This window comes from Abramis brama (assembly GCF_963993115.1).
Source record: "Abramis brama genome assembly, chromosome: 24".
NCBI lineage: Eukaryota > Metazoa > Chordata > Actinopteri > Cypriniformes > Leuciscidae > Abramis > Abramis brama.
In genome coordinates, this window is record NC_139986.1 from 29,966,536 (window position 1) to 29,988,042 (window position 21,507).

Sequence of the window (21,507 nt, forward strand, 5' to 3'; positions counted from 1 at the left end):
TTCATGTAGAAAATGTGTTTTCATCCAAAACAACTTTATAATGAGGAAAAACACGCGCAGTTTCTCAATAAAGCTTCGGTTCCATGAAGAACCTTTAACATCCAATGGAAAAATGTTCCTCTGGTAGAACAAATGTGAGAGCGAGAGAAAAAGAAAACGAGTTTATTGAGAAGCTGTTGGTCTGTTTGTCTCAAACCAGAACAAAGAACGAGCTGTTTTTGTGGAGGTGTTTCTGTGTAAATGAGTTATTGAAACACTGAACGTGTGTGTGTTGGTCATGGTGTGTGTGTGTGTGTGTGTGTGTGTGTGTGGCTTCACAGATTTGCATGAACGTGAGCTGCCAGTATTTGAATGGTAAATTGGTACCGTTGGCATTTGGACACTCAGTTGTTTTCCTCCTGAATCGTGTGTTTTAGGTCTGGATTTGTGTTTAAAGGAGTGGTTGATTATGATTTGACTTTTCTAACTTTAGTTAGTGTGTAATGTTGCTGTTTGAGCATAAACAACATCTGCAAAGTTACAACACTCAAAGGTCAAAGCAAAGGGAGATATTTGCTTTTACAGAAATGGCTTTTTAAGGACTACAACAAACGGCTGGTAGAGACTACACCACATTCCTCCCGGGTTAGTGACATCACCAATCCTAGAATTTACATAAACCCCTCCCCCGGGAACGCAATTTATAGATTATGAAGACAGAATATGCTAATTAATGACTAGAAGATAACCACACATCAGGTTCATAAATTCATCAACTAACCCTTCAGAAATGTCCTGTTGCTTCTACATGTTGTCACTTCTTCTAGAGTCTCTCCATCATTTTCTGACTCCGGTTTGAACATAAAAGGCTAAAAGTTTTTGAAATTTTCAGTGCATGTGTGTGTGAGGTAAAAGGACACAAGCTCCGCCCCCCTGTGCAGGGAGCAGCAGCTCATTTGCATTAAAACGGTGCGTTTTTGCTCACCCTTAAAAAGTGACAATTTTAACATGCTATATAAAAATATCTGGGATATTTAGAGCTCAAACTTCACACACACACACACACACACTCTGGGGACATCAGACACTTATTTTACATCTTGTGAAAAGGGCATTATACCACCCTTTAATCTTCATTAGACGTGTGAGCGTGTCATAAACGACATGATTCTCATAGTTTCAGGAATATTTCATGTAATCTGATCCTCTTGCTCTGTGACACGCATTATTGTGACATTGGAGATGATTATCATAAGTGTGTGTGTGTTGAGCGTTTGACAGCTCATCATGTCCTCTCGTGTTCTTCCGTTCTGTCTGAGAGGCTAATAGGAAGTTAATGTTGTATTATTGATTTCGGGGAGTGTGTTCAGGGTAATATACAGCATTATATAGCACAAGCCCGATTATATAGCACTGACTTTACAATCGCTTTAGCCAAAACAGGAAGTTTCAGTGTCAGGGCACTTCCTGTCTGAGTCCTGAAAGCACTCTTATCTCTCGCTGTGGCGAACACACACACACACCTGCGTAAATGCATACTATTTGGGGGTTATTATGATTTTGTTTGTTTGTTTGGAAGAAAATAATAATTTTGTTCAGCAAGGATGCATTAAATTGGTCAAGTGATTCTATTCTTAATCAATTCGGTTCTTTGGATCTTTCAATTCATCAAAGAATCCTGGAAAATAAAATGTTTCTGGAGCATCAAATCATCATATTATGATTTCTGAAGGATCATGTGACACTGAAAATTCAGCTTTGATCACAGGAATAAATGACACTTTACTGTATATTCACATAGAAAATAGATGATTTACATTTATAATAATATTTCACAATTTTTACAGTATTTTTGAACAGTAGATTAAGAATCACATCACATTGTTTGTTATAGGAATATAACAGATATTGCTAGCAGAAGTTTTATGATTTTTTTGACATATGGTAAACTTTTAAGTATCCAGTGTTATTTTACTATACTTTGAATTAGATTTTTATTAGATTTAGATTTCCATTTGTATTAATTTCAGTTAAAGTAATTTCAGTAATTTTGCTGTTTTTGCTTTTTTAACAAATGTCTATATCATTTTTATACATTTTTGTTTCAGTTTTAGGTATTTCAGAACATCAAGTTAAACTAAATGAACATGAGACATGTTCCCTTTTTATTTTAGTTCATGTTTATTTTATTTCGAGTAACGTAATGTTTTTAATTGTTTTAGTTTCAGTTATATTAATAATAACCCTGGTTTCTATTGTGTACATTGCAAGGTTTTTGAATATGGTAATATGGGTGAATCTCTCAAACTCTTCAAGCTAATATTTCACTACAAAAATGGACTTTTCACTGAGAAATCTCTACTAAATCTCTCTAGTAATTACAAAGAAACTGTGGGTAACGTGAAATTTTGATAGTATTTTCTTATAAACACTTAAAAGTCATTTTTACAATACATTTTAACCTACATATCAAAGTACCATCATCATACCGTGGTAAAGCCACAGTAACTCATCATATATTTCATGATTTGATCTTGTTATATTGATCTGGATGAATAAGAGTAGGTTTGAAACGCTGTTCTCTTGAAAGTGTCACGGCGGATGATGAACGAGTGTTTGTGGTTTGTTCTGGTTTAGTGTCGGCTAGTCATCATGAGTGACGAAGACGACTGGATGCTAGCGCTCTTCATCTGACGCTCTTAGTCATTACTGCTCCATTAGCTCATGAAACCGGCCCATAATTCACTGGTGCAAACGTCTCCAGCGCTGATGTGAATCTTTACAGTCCCGAGCCGCTCTATTGATCTGTTTTCCGGCTAATGCTCCGGCTTTTAACCGGCTGAAGTGCTGCGATTTGCTGACAGTGGTGAAGTGCTCGGGGTAAGTTGGGCCGGGCTGATTAAATATAGTGTGTGGGGTGTTTAGAGTCAGATTCCAGCTGCGGACTGTGCTTTAAACTGAATAAATCAAAAGTACGCTGTAAAACATGATTGGGATTTTAACGGTAAAAGACTACAGTGTAAAAGACCACACGATTAACGGTTAAAGACCACAAGATTAACGGTAAAAGACCACAAGATTAACGGTAAAAGACCACAAGATTAACGGTAAAAGACCACAAGATTAACGGTTAAAGACCACAAGATTAACGGTAAAAGACCACAAGATTAACGGTAAAAGACCACAAGATTAACGGTAAAAGACCACAAGATTAACGGTAAAAGACCACAAGATTAACGGTAAAAGACCACAAGATTAACGGTAAAAGACCACAAGATTAACGGTAAAAGACCACAAGATTAATGGTAAAAGACTACAGTGTAAAAGACAACAGTGTTAAAGACCACAAAAGACTGTAAAAATGCTACAGTGAAAAACTGTTTATTGGTTAACAGAAAGTTTCTGTATATACAGTGAATAACTGATTGATCTAACCGTACATTTACATTTTACAGTAAAATACCGTAGCTTTTGGAAGTGAAAAAGAACAAGTCATTCTATAATTTACAGTGAAATTATGTAAATTGACATTCCCACAATTCCCGGCGTGACACTTCATTTTTTATGTATTTTTGTTGAAATAACCGTTTCTTCATAGTTTGTAAATTAGGGTTTTATGTTACATTTAATGTTGTTAAACTAATGTTTATTGCATTTTTAAAACCTCATGTGTGTTACCATCAGTGTGTGTGTGTGTGTGAATGACAGTGTTCAGCTTCTATATCTCAGTATGATCTTTCTCATGATGAGCTTTGATTGATCATGTGACTCTCATCTCTGCTGTGATTGGTGGATCTCAGTGTTTTACAGTTGTACAAAACATATTAGTAGGCTACTTAGTAGTCAGTAAATTAACATTATATCAGATAATGAAATACATTTTTTTTTTACTGTAAATTTAAGTTAAGTCAGTAAAAGCTAAAATGTTGCTACCGTATTTTTTACGGTAAATTTCTGGCTGCCAGTTATTTTACCGTAAATTTACAGGATTTTTTTGTACAGTGTAGATCTGTGAATATTACACTAGTCAAGCATCTATTATTAGTAAGGAAGCACCTTCATCACAGTCTGGTTTTGTTTCTCAGTTTGAGTTTTCCTCAGGTTCCTCAAAGGTATTTTTAGACGGCAGATGTTTCTCTTTAAGGCTTTGGGAGGAAAGACGCTTGCGTTCCCGATGGATTGATGATAGTTTATGCCGCCCGGAGAGAGAAAACAAACCTGAGAGCCAATATTTCAGGGTTCAGACGCTTGGCACAGTTTTTCTGATGAAACGGGCCCCTATTTTATTTGATTAAATGAACGACCCTCTGCTCACCTTCGGGAAAATCTAGTTTGTGAGTCTCTGGTTCGGCTGTTTGCGTTCCCGGAGGAATGAGCTCATGATTTCGGAGGCGCGCAGGAACCCTGACATGTGTTTTGAGTTTAGTTTGACCTACATTCATCACGGGGGGTTCGGGACACGGACTGAAGAATGACCGAGTCATCATGAAAATCATCTGTTTAAATCGGGATCCTGAGATCTTGTTCTTCCGCAGAATCTCAGTTTCTGAATTTAATAATGAAACTAGTTAGTTGGAAAATCTTCACAAGAATGTTTGTCTGAGTGACGGGAACATATTTAATCTGTGACGTTGAATGGTGTTTCTATGTCAAGAGATTGTCTGAAAAATACGATATTTATGAGGACAAGCATTTTCCCTTCTGTATAATAATGTGAAGTAGGAATATAAATATAAAAAGGCAAAAAATGACTTTTTAACGAGTGATTTTGAGCTTTAAACCTTGAAACACTGTTTGTGAGATGATTAAAGCGATCAGAAACACCAGAGGGTTTTCTTATGCCGTGTCTCGGGTCGTTCGAATAAAAAAATAAGGATATTTTGTTCCCACAATTTTGAGTTGCATAACTTGCAATTGGGAGTTTATATCTCACAATCAGAGAAAAAGGTCAAATAAATATATAAACTCGCAATTCTGACTTGTTTCTCATAATTCCAACTTTTATATCTCACAATTCTGTTGTTTATATCTAAAAAAAAAGACAGAATTCGGACTTTTTTCAAGTTTTTTTCAATTCTGTGGAGGAAACATGTTTCAATAGTCAGACGCTGATTGAGAGATATGTTTGTTTAAGCTGGAGAATGTTGGTGTTGGGAATGTTGTTGTGGTCATTATCCACATCTGGAAGCGGTTTTCCTAAATTACACTCGTTTCTGTGTGTCTGAATGAGCAGAACAGAGATGAGCTTTAGAAAGAGTTGTAAACGGAGAACACAATGGACAGATAATGACATGAGAGAGAGAGCGAGAGAGAGGTCAGATCAGTGGGTGGAGAAACACACACACACACACGCAGAGGAAACCCTCACCGCGTCTCTCTGTGTCTGCCTGATGTCTCTCTGTATTGACTCTGAACAGGACCAGAATGAGAACACCCACATGCTCCTAAAGCTCTGACAGTGTCCGTATCAGTTCCAGTTCTCTGGAGATCCCCGAGTCGCTGGTGCGTTTATGAATGAACTCAAACGCTGTGGATTTATGGAGTTTATACAGGACCTGATTGACACCGTCCGCTGGATTCGTTTGTGTTCGTTTCTAGTTTCATTCAGACGTTCGGAGGTTCACAGTTTGGGCTTCTCGATCCTGAGTTCTCATCCCGTGTTCGTCTAAACGCACACAGTGAGTCTGAAGATGCTTTAGTTGCTGTTTGAGAACATCTGAGTGTTTTGTGTCGAGAAAGAGAGTGTGTTGTTTGTAAATGTGTAAAACTGAGAGTGTGTTTGGCCTGTTTTCCTCCAGGTGTCGTGATGCTTCAGAATGACAGATCTCTGTTTGAAGGGATTTTCCAGGTCAAACACAAACTGAATTCTGGGATTGACTTTTATTGTGCAAAAAAAAATTCGGTGATCAGATCCTAAAATAACCTTTTTTTCTTAGTTTGAAGAACTTTTTTTTTTTCACTATAAAAACCTGGTTACACTTTATTTTAAGGTGTCATTGTTACAGTGTAATTATATATTTAAGTACTGAGTAATATTAATGAACAACATGTACTTACTATAGGGTTAGGGTAGGATTAGGATTTGGTTGAGGGTTAGTTGCATGTAATTATGCATAATTTACTGCATATGTTTATTGACTCTATTAAGGCTGTTGAGAACAAAACTCTAGATAAGTTTGGGGTCACTGAGATTTTTTTTTTTTTTGAAAGAAATTGATACTTTTATTCATCAAGGAAACATTAAACTGATTATAAGTGAGAGTAAAGACATTTATAATGTTGCAAAAGATTCTATTGAAAATAAATGAATTCTATTCATCAAAGAATCCTGAAAGATAAATTGTATCATAGTTTCCACAAACTCAACATTAAAAATAATCATAAATGTTTCTTGATCATCAAATCATCATATTAGAGTGATTTCTGAAGGATCATGTGACACTGAAGACTGGAGTAATGATGCTGAACATTCAGCTTTGATCACAGGAATAAATTACACTTTACTGTATATTCACATAGAGAACAGATGATTTACATTGGAATAATATTTCACATTTTTACTGTATTTTTGATCAAATAAACGCAGCCTTGAGCAGAAAAGACTCATTCAAAAACATAAAAAAATCTTACCAACCACAACATTTTGAATGTTAGTGAGTTGCATCTGGAATATTGCTCTAATGTCAGGACTGTCTTATAACATCAGCAATGTGTCCTACAGAAATGTGTTCAGAAATCAGATGAAAAGAGAATCCGAAGCGAAACACACACACACACACACACACACGTCAGATCCACACACTCTTCATGCAAACGTCACTGTGTTTTCCAGCTAAAGCTTCGAGTGATGACTGCAGGCAAATTGTGTTTCCATTGAAGGCTTGATGTGTGTAAACAACAGGCTAGAACTTTTGCAGGCAATTAAGTTCTTTGTGTAACACAATTTAGGCTCCATCACGCTGATCGATACCTTGCTCTGAGTGACGCCGGTCCACTTACTAACGATGAGAGAGACCTTCATCATCATCATCATCAGCTCCTGTAGCCTTATCAATATTTGATAGAAACCCGAAGATGAAGCTGATATGAGCTTGAAGTAACTGGTTTTCTCTTCAGTAGTTTATGGAAATGCTGTCGTGTCTCCATCACTGGACATGCAGTTGTTATGAATTATGATCTGACCATCACTGAACTTACTTAAGATGTACTTTGAAAATATTTTCTTCTGGAAGAAAGACTTTGTTGCATTATTTTCCTGTTATCTCTGTAAATCTGCTTTGAAACACTGTGTTGTAAGAAGCGCTATATAAGTAAAGCTGACTTGACTTGATGCTGTTCCTCATGAGCCGAGGTGAAGAAACCGTGTGGATGTTCCTCATGATTGAGTGCAATGATGGTGAAGCTGTTCTGTCTGTGTTTGTTTGGTTTGTGTATTAGTGTGTTAGTCTCTGTCTCTGATGATTCACGGCTTCTTCTTCTTCTGTGTTGTCAGGAAAGCTCAGTATCCGAGGATAGGCATGAGTTCTCCCGGCTCCGGGTCTCCTCTCGCTCCGGATCGCTCCGTGTCCCGAGACTCCATGGAGGATTACTGGAGCGAGATGAAGAACATCCAGGAGGACCGGCAGGACCGGCACGAGGATCTGGTGGAGCGGGTCAGCTCAGACGGTGCGTGTCCAACACGATCGGCTCAGTTTACCCCCGCGGGCCAAACCCGTGCGCAGAGAACACGGTTCGGCCCGACGGTAGAAGAGCAGCCGTTCACTCACATTCATGTCCCTCAAACCCGTATGAATGACTTTCCTCCATGAAATGCAGAAAAGTGATGTTTAGCAGACTGATCATGTGACTCGTTTTCATACAATGATGATGTGATTCCCAGAAAGGACAAAAAAACACCATAAAAGTAGGAAAGTTCATGGCAGCACATTTTACTAGTTCTGGTCAAATCGATTAATTGCGATTAATCGCATCTAGCTTAAACGTTTGTATATAATTATATATATATATATATATATATATATATATGTGTGTATATATATATCTTTTATGTTAGACGCGATTAATCGATTTGACAGCACTAGTTTTTACATTAACTCAAACTTCATTTCATTTATTTGAGATTCAACTAGACAAGATTTTTTAAAAATGAGTGGAAATGACGTGTACCGCCAATTTGATTTTACTTATAAATTTATGGAAGCAACTTACTGCTATAAACTTAAAGTCCCCCTGTAGTCAATAATTGTATCCCTTAAAACTATCTTTGATAACCAAAATTAAATATATAAAAAAAAAAAATTCTTCATTCCTTAAAATATCTTGAATGTAACTCGACACCCTTGCCTCATTTAGTATGCGCGGTTCTATGAATATGCAAATGAGCCCCGCCTCCACTGTGTCCTGTATTATGGGGAAGGCGTATGGACATTTGTGACAGATTGTATTTTTACTGTGTTTTTGGTCCTTTGATGGGGCTCACGTCCACTTCCATTGTATGAGAAAGAACTAAAACATCATCAGTGTTTTTGAACGCAAGTAGATGACGATGAACCCTGTTAAAGTCCACATGAAATCAGCATTTACTTTTTAACTAAAATCATGTCTTTTTAATCTTTTATGCAAAGTTCATCGCTCAATTCAGCTAAGAATGTGATTTCACCTGGACTAAATGCTTGCCATCATCATGTGATTCTGCATTCTAATTCATGTGTGTGTGATTGGTTCAGAGGCGGAGCTTGAGGAGGCGTGGCTCCAGGAGGCGGGGCTTAGCACGCTGGTGACGGGAACTCAGAGCGACGGCCCGGCCGAGGCTCTTCTCTCCACGCTCACGCGATCACAGGCCGCTATGGTGAAGAAGCGGGTCGATAACTACACGCAAACACTGCGCAAGAGGAACCGACAACCCATGAGACACGTGCGGGACGTCTTCTCCATGCCAGACGCCTCGGTGAGCACAAGCCAATCCACGAAGGCGACCTGCAATCGAGCGGATGGAAGCTCCTACTGAATGCTAGGAAGTAGTTTATCAAATGGATTCCTATGAAGGTAAAAGAGTAGCAAAACTCGAGAGCATGTACATGTGATAAACTACTTCCTAGCATTCAGTAGGAGCTTCCATCCGCTCAGCACACGATTGCAGGTTTGAAGGTGTCGTCTTCTCACAGGCGTGTCATTTTGATCATTTCCCATGATCCTTTGCTGCCGCAGCTGTTGTGGCCGGTTGTCCGGCGTGTGAATGTGTCTCAGAATAACTGAGACTGGAATGAGACACATGAGGAAACCCCAGACGTGTCTAAAATTAGCCAACAAACCTTCCACATTCCTGCTGAAATGACACATCCGAGTTTGGCTTCTTACCTCGTAAATGATATAAATACAGTACAAAATGTCATTGAGTGTCTTTGAGGTTGAGGAGCTGAAGTCAAGAGGAAACAGAAGAAGTGACAGACCTTTTCTTTCGCACTGTGATGTACATGCGAGTGTTAGTTAGGGCGGGACTTGGTTCTGTGCATCGGTTGTTGATTGGATGTTGAGATGTGGGCGTGGTTTTTAAAACTGGAGGCGGAGAATTCATTCAAATTAAATACATTTTATAAATTGACTACATTTTGTCACAACCTCTAGTAAATTACACGTTATTTTGTTTAGTTGTCTTTTCAGAATCATAGGAGAATTGTCTTTGTCTGTAGGAGTCTTGATTTATCCACAATCGTGCAGCTCTATATGAGATTTTCATCAAATTACCAGGTCAAAACATTTTTAGAAATGAAACATGCATGGGTGAATTGTTCACAACAACATGCATTTAGAAAATAGATTGAGTCAATTTCCATTTCATGCCGATTTGAAAGCTGATGTTCAAATGGTGTGTGTGGTGTGAGTCCTGTAGTTCAGACAGTATTATTATATGCATTTAATAATAATTAATTAATATATGGTGCCATTTTAAATACTGTTAGATTTAGAGGATGTGTGGTCAGTAAATGGTCAGACAGACAGTCAGACAGATAGACAGTCAGTCAGTCAGTCAGATAGACAGTCAGTCAGACAGACAGTCAGTCAGATAGACAGTCAGATAGACAGACAGACAGACAGACAGACAGTCAGTCAGATAGACAGTCAGTCAGTCAGTCAGATAGACAGTCAGATAGACAGTCAGTCAGTCAGATAGACAGTCAGTCAGATAGACAGTCAGTCAGATAGACAGTCAGACAGTCAGTCAGTCAGATAGACAGACAGATAGACAGTCAGACAGTCAGAAAGACACAGTCAGATAGACAGTCAGTCACAGACAGACAGTCAGATAGACACAGTCAGATAGACAGTCAGTCAGTCAGATAGACAGTCAGTCAGACAGACAGATAGACAGTCAGACAGTCAGATAGACAGTCAGATAGACACAGTCAGATAGACAGTCAGTCACAGACAGACAGTCAGATAGACAGTCAGTCAGACAGACAGATAGACAGTCAGATAGACAGTCAGACAGTCAGATAGACACAGTCAGATAGACAGTCAGTCAGACAGACAGTCAGATAGACACAGTCAGATAGACAGTCAGTCAGACAGACAGACAGTCAGTCAGTCAGATAGACAGTCAGTCAGATAGACACAGTCAGATAGACACAGTCAGATAGACAGTCAGTCAGACAGACAGATATACAGTCAGATAGACACAGTCAGATAGACAGTCAGTCACAGACAGACAGTCAGATAGACACAGTCAGTCAGACAGACAGATATACAGTCAGATAGACACAGTCAGATAGACAGTCAGTCAGACAGACAGATATACAGTCAGATAGACACAGTCAGATAGACAGTCAGTCACAGACACAGTCAGATAGACACAGTCAGATAGACAGTCAGTCAGACAGACAGATATACAGTCAGATAGACACAGTCAGATAGACAGTCAGTCACAGACAGACAGTCAGATAGACACAGTCAGATAGACAGTCAGTCAGACAGTCAGATAGACACAGTCAGATAGACACAGTCAGATAGACAGTCAGACAGACAGTCAGATAGACAGTCAGTCAGACAGACGGACAGACAGACAGACAGACAGAGAGACAAACAGAGACAGACAGACAGTCAGACAGACAGAGAGACAGTCAGTCAGACAGACAGACAGAGAGACAGTCAGTCAGATAGACAGTCAGTCAGACAGACAGAGAGACAGTCAGTCAGACAGTCAGACAGACAGAGAGACAGTCAGTCAGACAGACAGAGAGACAGTCAGTCAGACAGACAGAGAGACAGTCAGTCAGACAGTCAGTCAGACAGTCAGATAGACAGTCAGATAGACACAGTCAGATAGACAGTCAGTCACAGACAGACAGTCAGATAGACAGTCAGTCAGACAGACAGATAGACAGTCAGATAGACAGTCAGACAGTCAGATAGACACAGTCAGATAGACAGTCAGTCAGACAGACAGTCAGATAGACACAGTCAGATAGACAGTCAGTCAGACAGACAGACAGTCAGTCAGTCAGATAGACAGTCAGTCAGATAGACACAGTCAGATAGACACAGTCAGATAGACACAGTCAGATAGACAGTCAGTCAGACAGACAGATATACAGTCAGATAGACACAGTCAGATAGACAGTCAGTCACAGACAGACAGTCAGATAGACACAGTCAGATAGACAGTCAGTCAGACAGACAGATATACAGTCAGATAGACACAGTCAGATAGACAGTCAGTCAGACAGACAGATATACAGTCAGATAGACACAGTCAGATAGACAGTCAGTCACAGACAGTCAGATAGACACAGTCAGATAGACAGTCAGTCAGACAGACAGATATACAGTCAGATAGACACAGTCAGATAGACAGTCAGTCACAGACAGACAGTCAGATAGACACAGTCAGATAAACAGTCAGTCAGACAGTCAGATAGACACAGTCAGATAGACACAGTCAGATAGACAGTCAGTCAGACAGTCAGATAGACAGTCAGTCAGACAGACGGACAGACAGACAGACAGACAGAGAGACAAACAGAGACAGACAGACAGTCAGACAGACAGAGAGACAGTCAGTCAGACAGACAGACAGAGAGACAGTCAGATAGACAGTCAGTCAGACAGACAGAGAGACAGTCAGTCAGTCAGTCAGACAGAGAGACAGTCAGTCAGACAGACAGAGAGACAGTCAGTCAGACAGACAGAGAGACAGTCAGTCAGACAGACAGAGAGACAGTCAGTCAGACAGACAGAGAGACAGTCAGTCAGTCAGTCAGACAGACAGAGAGACAGTCAGTCAGACAGACAGAGAGACAGTCAGTCAGACAGACAGAGAGACAGTCAGTCAGACAGACAGAGAGACAGACAGTCAGACAGACAGAGAGACGGCACACGGGTGTTCAGGGTGAGTCAGCGGTGAGTAACGGTCAGCTGCTCTGACAGCTGAAATATCTCATAATGTGATTGGATATGAAGGACAGATTCATTGGACCGAAATAGTCCAACAAAAGTCCAGTGTTCAGCAGGACATCATCTATCCGGACATTATATACGCAACTCATGCTAACACATGCTAACTCATGCTGAAATGATGTATATATGTGGGATGCGATGCCCTTTCTAAAGTGCGCTCTTTTCACTTACAAAAAGTGCTGTAGAAAGGCCTGTCGCAATTATTGATTATGGGTTATTTTATCAAATCAGAACACGTTTACCTCACACGCTCTTTCGTGTGTGTGTGTGTGATGATGATGTCATTGTGTTCTCTTACAGTCGGAACTGACGCCTCCCATTTCTCCAAACGGACAGATTGCTCCCAAACTTCCCCAGTGGAATACTCCTAAAGGTTGGACAATGTTTGAGCCTCTAGATATACAGTCCAACCAAACATTACTCAGACACCAGAGATCATCTTTGATTTCACTAGTGTGTGCAGGACACTATAGTTCATTTATGTAACACAAACTGTGACATATTACACCCAGATATTCTTCATACAGAGACTAAAATGATTGGGACACTTTGAGCTGATCATGTTTTGCTGAAGTGTTTTGTCTTTAATTGCTAATGCTCTTTTTACACACAGACTGAACACAATGAAGCATTGCTTGGTGATTGGTTGAGCTAAACTGGTATTATCTAATTGTGTAGTTAAATTTACCAGCTGACAGATATTCAACATAATTCATGTGTGAGACAGTCTAACAGAAGGACGGACAAAACCAGTCAAATATCAACTGAGTTCTGCTCATATTTTATCACCATTCTCTAAACTATAGCGAATAAACTGAGATAATGTGAGGAATGCTGAAGGTGTCTGAATACATTTTGGTTTGACTGTATTAAATGTATTAATTTAGCAGATGCTTTTATCCAAAGTGATTAACAAATGAGGAACATCACATAATATTTACAGTACATGATGAGAAATAGAAGCTAGAGTTATTATTTTAGCGCCTGTGCTTCTGGTTTTGCTTTAGCTAAGAGCTCATGGAATATGAGCATTGGTGATTAGATGAGGTTTTAGTGAGGCTTAATGTTGTTTGGTTTAGTAATAATCCATGTTTTGTGTGTCCAGTTCCTCCGGCGTGTGCGGCCTTCACTCCGCCGGACAGCAAGAGCTTGAGCGGCGTATCAGAGCCCATCGTGTTATCGTTCGACGTCCCGTATTCAGAAGCGGCTCGAGCTCACCGGAAGGGCCGCGAATGCCACGACTGCAGGAGGACCCGTAAAGACGACAAGGATTTACCGGTGTGTATTAGATAGTTTAGTTTATTTGTACAGCACATTTAAAAACAACGTGAGATGATCCTGATCTGACACTAGACTGTAGGAAAGAGGAGTCACTTCAGTTTTAATCGTGTAGGTCAAAAAATGGCCGACTTTTTTTTTTGTCAATGAAATGAATGTAGTATATTTTAGTTTGATAATGTTTTTTATTATATATTTTGTGTTTTTAGGGGATTTTTTTATTCTAAATTATATTTACGCTGTATTTATAATCCATTTATTCACTTTTTGAGCATAGACCTGAAAATTAAATTTCCAACTTAAACTGGTAAATCTTGAATGCTTTAAAGCACAGACTGAAGTTTGATCTCTTTTCAAAGACGACACTTAGCAGATTATTGCTGAAGTGAAAAACGTTTAAAAACATTTATTGTTATGAAAAATGCACAAAAATACTATTTAAATTTTTTATATTAAATATATATTTTCAAAAATCACGATTTACTCTAAAACCGCAAGAAAATCAAAGGCATAAATCTAAAAAAGTTTTCAATATTTTACCCTGATATCTCAAAAAATGATCTTTCAGTGAGATGTTGTTTGGCTGCAGTACCAAACGCTTCCACTAGAGGAAATTCGTCTCACATTCATTTCCAGTGCGCTCATGTTTGACCGTGAGGAGCTCAAGTGTGACTAGTTTTTACAGGACCATTAAACCTGTTCGAATCATGTCCATGATTTTTTTGTTCACAAAGCAAGTGCCAAAACCTTTACCAAGTTTTGTACCATTCCAATGAAGATTTTAAATGTTTTTATGCTCACCAAGGCTGCATTTATTTGATCAAAATACAGTAAAAATGTGAAATATTATCAAAATTTGAAACAGCTGTTTTCTATTTGTTTTCAGCATCATTACTCCAGTCTTCAGTGTCACATGATCCTTCAGAAATCATTATCATATGATGATTTGCTGCTCAAGAAACATTTATGATTATCAATGTTGAAAACAGTTCATATGTTTGTGGAAACCGTGATACATTTTATTTTTCAGGATTCTTTGATGAATAGAAAGTAAAAGAACAATGTTATGAATGTCTTCACTGTCACTTTTGACCAATTTTAACGCGCCCTTCCTGAATAAAAGTATTAATTTCTTACTGAGCCCAAACGTGTGCATATCAGCTCCAAATAAAACAAACTAAACCCTAACCATGTCATCACAGGAAAGAAAATGGGAAAGAAATGCGCATTTACCGGAAGTGTTTACCCTTCTGTTGCTTGAAACAAAAACGCAGCATTTACTGAAAGCATTTTGGATGGTGAGGTCAGATCAGATGCTGTGGTGTAATGAGGTTTGTGGTGTGTGTTCTTCAGGGTTTTCAGACAGTGAGGCCCAGACAGGGTGTGACGCGAGTGAACGATCTGTCGTCGGAGGACATCAGGAAGATCGGATACATCTCTCTGATCGAACTGACCACATTCTACGACATCATGGGCATCGAGATGAAGAGGAACCGCGTGGAGCGCAGCAAAGCTCGAGGTGCGTCTCAATCACCCGGACTCAGAAACCACGTGAAACTGACTCTTAAAGGGATAGTTCAGCCAAAAATGAAAATTAGCCCATGATTTACTCTCCCTCAACTCATCCTAGGTGTATATGACATTTTCTTTCAGAGTTATATTAAAAAATGTCCTGGCACTTCCAGGCTTTATAATGACAGTGAATGGCTGTTTCTGTTCTGAAGTCCATCAAAGAGCATCTATCCATCATAAAAGTGCATCTGTCCATCATAAAAGTGCATCTGTCCATCATAAAAGTGCATCTATCCGTCATAAAAGTGCATCTATCCATGATAAAAGTGCATCTGTCCATCATAAAAGTGCATCTGTCCATCATAAAAGTGCATCTATCCATCATAAAAGTGCATCTATCCATGATAAAAGTGCATCTATCCATCATAAAAGTGCATCTATCCATCATAAAAGTGCATCTGTCCGTCATAAAAGTGCATCTGTCCGTCATAAAAGTGCATCTATCCATGATAAAAGTGCATCTATCCATCATAAAAGTGCATCTATCCGTCATAAAAGTGCATCTGTCCGTCATAAAAGTGCATCTGTCCGTCATAAAAGTGCATCTGTCCGTCATAAAAGTGCATCTATCCATGATAAAAGTGCATCTATCCATCATAAAAGTGCATCTGTCCATCATAAAAGTGCATCTATCCATCATAAAAGTGCATCTATCCATGATAAAAGTGCATCTATCCATGATAAAAGTGCATCTATCCATAAAAGTGCATCTGTCCATCATAAAAGTGCATCTGTCCATCATAAAAGTGCATCTGTCCATCATAAAAGTGCATCTATCCATCATAAAAGTGCATCTGTCCATCATAAAAGTGCATCTATCCATCATAAAAGTGCATCTGTCCATCATAAAAGTGCATCTATCCATCATAAAAGTGCATCTGCAAACGTTGTGTTTTTGTAAAATAATGGTGCTTTCTGTCGGTCTTGAACTTGAGCACGTCACATGAACAGAAACTCAGCGTATACTCGCCTCATAGACATGAGAAATATATCTATAGAAAGCTTGACATGTCTACATTTGAATGAACAGATTCCAATGGAAAATAAATATTCTCAGATTATATAATCTGTATGAAACGTGCATATATGACGGGTCAGCATTATTAAAATGTTTAGACAGTCTCATTCTGTTATTCATAATCATAATGTTTGCCGGTGCGCTGTGGCTTTATGTTTTTGAATTTGTGCGCTGATTAGGGTCATACGTATATAGGCAATTAAAGACTCATTATTATGATTTTTGACTTATTAATATAAACGCGCGATTAGTCGACTAATGGCTTAAATGAACGACTACTAGTCGACTAGAAACATGTTTACTCGAGGGCAGCGCTACTATTAACGCTGTCGCTTGTTTCCCACAGACAGCGGTATATTCGGCGTTCCTCTCACTACGCTGCTGGAAAACGACCAGAAGAAATATCCCGGCTCCAGAGTTCCTCTGGTTTTCAGGAAGGTACGTGGCTCTTCTTTCCCTCTTCGGTTGTTAGAAACGAGGTTGAAACACTGGAATGTTGTGATCAAGATTGTGAGCGCAGGCTTTTCCGGAAAGTTCCTAGTCAGCACTTCTCGCTATCTCACATTATCCTGACCTGGCGGCCCACGCTCCTCTCGCTTTTCCAAAAAACAAAGGCGGTGGCCAGAAGTGCTCTGGTTTGCTTTACACGGCTGTCTTGACCTCGATGTTTCTGTTTTTAAGTGGAATGAGGGAGGCCGTTTATTGTTTCACTGTTTCACCCCTTCAGGCGCTTGAGGGATTTACTGAGGGAACACTTAGAAACAGGATTAAAATAGATGCTTTAATAAACGGTCAGGAGTGAATCTGCTCGCTAGGAGATTCTTCCCACAGTGCAACACTGTCAGTAGAGAAGCAGAAATGCAGCGTTGACAGCTGATGAGTCCTGATCTCTTATCAGTCACTGATAAAGACTCTCTGTGTGTCTGAATGAGCTGGAATCTCAATCATCTCTGTCAGAAAACAACAGCACACAGACATGCTACTCAAATGAGACTGTGCTGTTGTTACCATGGTACATGTTCAAAACTTATGGTGTTACCACAGTAGATGCCTACAAAACATGGCGTTATTGTGGAAGACATGGCGTTACCATGGTGAATGTCCAGAAAACATGGTGTTGCTGTAGTAAAAGCCTGGAAAACTTGGCGTTTCTGTAGTAAAAGCCTGGAAAACATGGTCTTGCTGTAGTAAAAGCCTGGAAAACATGGTGTTGCTGTAGTTAAAGTCTGGAAAACTTTGCGTTTCTGTAGTAAAAGTCTGGAAAACATGGTGTTGCTGTAGTTAAAGTCTGGAAAACTTGGCGTTTCTGTAGTTAAAGTCTGGAAAACTTGGCGTTTCTGTAGTTAAAGTCTGGAAAACTTGCGTTTCTGTAGTAAAAGCCTGGAAAACATGGTCTTGCTGTAGTAAAAGCCTGGAAAACTTGGGTGTTACTGTAGTTAAAGTCTGGAAAACTTGCGTTTCTGTAGTAAAAGCCTGGAAAACATGGTCTTGCTGTAGTAAAAGCCTGGAAAACTTGGGTGTTACTGTAGTAAAAGCCTGGAAACATGGTGTTGCTGTAGTCAATTTCAAGAAAGCCATGTTAATACCCAGCATGTGTGTTTGTGTGTCTCATGTAATGATTATGTTTCTGTTTTCAGCTGTTGTCTAAACTGGAGCAGACGGGGTTACAGACGGAGGGAATCCTCAGGGTCCCGGGATCAGCATCCAGAGTGAAGGTAAATAATCCATCATCACTCCAGAGGAACACAGTATTTGTGTTGTTTTGCTCAGTAAAACATCCGTAAAGCATCTGACCTGGATTTCTCCCACTGATTCCAGCTTTAATTTAATTTTAATTCAGTGTTATTTGACCGGTTCATCAACTGATGAATTTGGCTACGAGTAACTCCTGCTGGTTTCATGTCAAGTCTCCTTCATTTATACAGCGCTTTAACAATATAGAGTGTTTCAAAGCAGTTTTACAGTGATAATAGAGATTACAGTAACAGAGATTCTTTAGGCTTTACAGCAGCTCTAGAATAAAGTTATTGTCCAGATAAAGTTAGTTTTGATTGATTCACTTCCATTGCAAAGATCATCAGTTATTAACTTAGGGGCCGCTTAGAAATAGAAATCCCTTAATGTGTTCTGGCCGCTCATTCACAGAACAACAGTGTTTGGAGCTCGAGAACGCAAACTGTGAAACAGTTTCAAAGGTGCAAGCGGTGAACATTTTTGAAAAGCATTATCATCTCTGCGTAAACTTAAAAAACGCGAATCTGTGAAAACGCTGACGGCGCGCACATGCGTATTACGTTTAGTCTATAGTTATGTGCGTTTGAATATATATGTGCGCAGGCGTGTAGTCCTTCTTTACAAAATGAGCTCACCAAATTTCTTGTCTGGCCTTAAACATTCCTAATATTCATAAATGCATGTGTTTGTCCTCCACAGCACCTGCGTCAGGAGCTGGAGCTGAAGTTCTACGAGGATCGCTTCGACTGGGATCAGGTGCGCCAGAACGACGCGGCGGGTTTGTTGAAGATGTTTATCCGCGAGCTGCCGTATCCTTTGCTAACCCAACAGCATCTGCCAGCGTTCACAGCGGCTCAGAGTGAGTCTGAACACACACACACACACACACACGAGTCCACCAGTAGCCGCGTTTCCATTACAGATTTGCGCCAAACTTTTGCGATATTTTCTAAATGTCGCTAAAAAACTATTGCGAAATGACCACGTTTCCATTAACCGATGTTATGCGACTAAAACATCATTTTTTCCTCTCTTGATAAGTCATTCCAACAATTATAGCAACGGATGTTGGTAGATTTACATATATCCCAGCCACCGCAGTTTTATTTTTAACCGAAGGAGACGTAGGCGTGTTTTCCAGGCATGAATGATTAGCATAAATAATTGATAGCATTAATATCTGCTTCAAGCTCTTGATTGTGGCATTTCTTTGTTGTTTAGAATCCAGTAGCTATTCCTGTAATACTTTTATCTTTTATGAGTTTAATAAAGAACTCTCTCGTCTTCTGTCCAAACACACTGCGCCTTCTTTAAAGAATGATACATTTTTCGTTCGCCAGATTCGTTTCCATTGCAGTTTTGCGAAATATTCCTTTTTTGAACTGCCTGAACACTGCATAAAAACTTGTAAAAACTTTTTTCCATTGAGCGCATTTTCAATTTGCAATTTTAATTTGCGCAATTTGAAGGGTAATGGAAACGCGGCTACTGTCTGTTCTGAGTCACGTCACTCATCTCTCTCTCCCTCCATCCGTGTGTCAGGTATCTCGTCAGCCAAACACCAGTTTCAGGCTCTTCATCTCCTCATCATGCTGCTTCCCGAAGCCAACAGAGACACGCTGAAGGTCTGTTCATCTCCACACACTGTTCATGAAGATCATCAGCTCAATAATACGGGTGTAACGAAACCCTCATGTCACGATTCGATACATATCCCGACACTGAACTCACGATACAATATTATTGCGATACTCCAAGACATATGATAAATGGTAAACAACATGTTGATTAAAATGCTAAATTTGGTATTACATTGTGTGTGTAAATGAATAGTCTTGGACTTGGTGCTGAAACCCAAAGCACAGGACAATAGAGACACCAGAATAACAATATTCATGATTCTGAACCTGAAAATACTGAATTATTGTAGATGAATATGCTTGATCTCTGTCACTGACTAGATATATTTAAAATAATGTAGGACACTTTTTACTGGGAACATCAGATATTTGGCATTATCAGGAGCCATAAATATTCCCACATTGCATTATTATACATTATATTCAACATTATATATATAGTAGTTTAATGTAGTTCTGATACTAAAACTCTGAAAACGTGAATTTTTTCCTCACAGTAATTTTTATTTTGGGTGAACTATACACAATATTGTTGAATTTTTGTATTGTAATATATTGACATGATATATTGTTACACCCCTAATAATTAACTATCATTTAAGTCTTTTTGACTCCAAACACCCTCATTTTCAAAGACAGTAAAAGGCCCTCAATGTATTTATGATACTTCTGATATAATGACATTTTCAAACCATTTATTTACTAAAACTATGACTGGCGGTAATTTTAAATAATTAAATAATATAATTATAAATAATTAAGTTCCATTATTCATTATTATAGTTGACTAAAACCATAAAAAAACATTTCCGTTACTTGAAATATAATGTTAACTGAAATAAAATAAAAAAGTTGCCAAAGCAACATTTCCCATTTTCATTTAGATTAACTTGATATATTAAAATAACTAAAACTGAAATATAAATGAATAAAAACAATATGAACATATTTAACAAAAAGCAATAACTAATAAAAACACAACAAATTATTTTCTTTTTTTACTAAAATGAAAATGAAAACAGAAAATTCAAATATATAAAAACTAATTTAAAATATAAAAACATAATAGTATCTCAATGATACTAAAATCAAATAACACTTGCTCACAGTTTACGCTTTTTATTTCCAATGATAAATTATAGTTTGTGGTTTTTAGAATTAGTTTTTACTCACAATAGCCAAAAACCTATTATGGAGCTTCAAATGTATATGAATTTGCTCACAAAAAACCCCCATTATATCCAGGATCAGGAGAACCAAGTATAAAACACAAAAAATGGCTGTTAAAATGAGAAATATGATTTCAGCTTACGTCTTATTTTCATCTTATTTTAAAGCTTGAGAACTGCTTCTTTAAGGTCAGATTTCTCCCCAGACATGAGCTAATCTGATAAAACCTGGCATTTATAAAAAACAGATCTATAGAAGTTAAGATAGAATAAAATACATTTTAAATAAGCGTTCTGTGGTTTAGTGTAAATAAAACAGTACGAGTCTATGGAATGTCCCTATTTAGAGAACTGAGTGTGTGTTTAAATGAGCATGTTCTCAGGTGAAGTTGATGAACCGGTCGGATGAGTGGCATGAATCTGTGATGACGCACACACACACACACACGCACACACACAGAAGTGAGAGAGAATCAGGCTTGTTTGACGTCATGTTTGGTGCCCATATTCTCATGTGGAGATTCACACTGATTCTGTTCCTGCTGAAATCTGCTGAAAACGCAGTACAGATGCAGGAGACGTCAGCAGAGGTCACGGGTTCGACTCGCAGGGAATGAAGCCTCAATGCAGCGCGAGTCAAATTTATGTTTGTTTGCGGTGTTTG

The 21,507-nt window shown here is 38.7% G+C and overlaps 1 protein-coding gene across 3 annotated transcripts in view; it reads left to right on the plus strand.

Moving 5' to 3' along the window:
- The window catches only part of arhgap28 (Rho GTPase activating protein 28), a 32,369-nt gene that overhangs the window by 5,149 nt on the left and 5,713 nt on the right, over positions 1-21,507 (plus strand). For 2 of the 3 annotated variants that reach the window (XM_084103544.1, XM_084103545.1), the window contains exons 2-10: positions 7,472-7,644; positions 8,706-8,926; positions 12,733-12,805; positions 13,538-13,710; positions 15,064-15,229; positions 16,647-16,738; positions 17,938-18,015; positions 18,734-18,893; positions 19,577-19,659. In XM_084103544.1, coding sequence (XP_083959670.1) covers positions 7,472-7,644; positions 8,706-8,926; positions 12,733-12,805; positions 13,538-13,710; positions 15,064-15,229; positions 16,647-16,738; positions 17,938-18,015; positions 18,734-18,893; positions 19,577-19,659 — 1,219 coding nt within the window. Of the gene's footprint in view, positions 1-5,292; positions 5,658-7,471; positions 7,645-8,705; positions 8,927-12,732; positions 12,806-13,537; positions 13,711-15,063; positions 15,230-16,646; positions 16,739-17,937; positions 18,016-18,733; positions 18,894-19,576; positions 19,660-21,507 lie in introns of those variants that run through there. The other variant, XM_084103546.1, reaches the window with a different exon arrangement.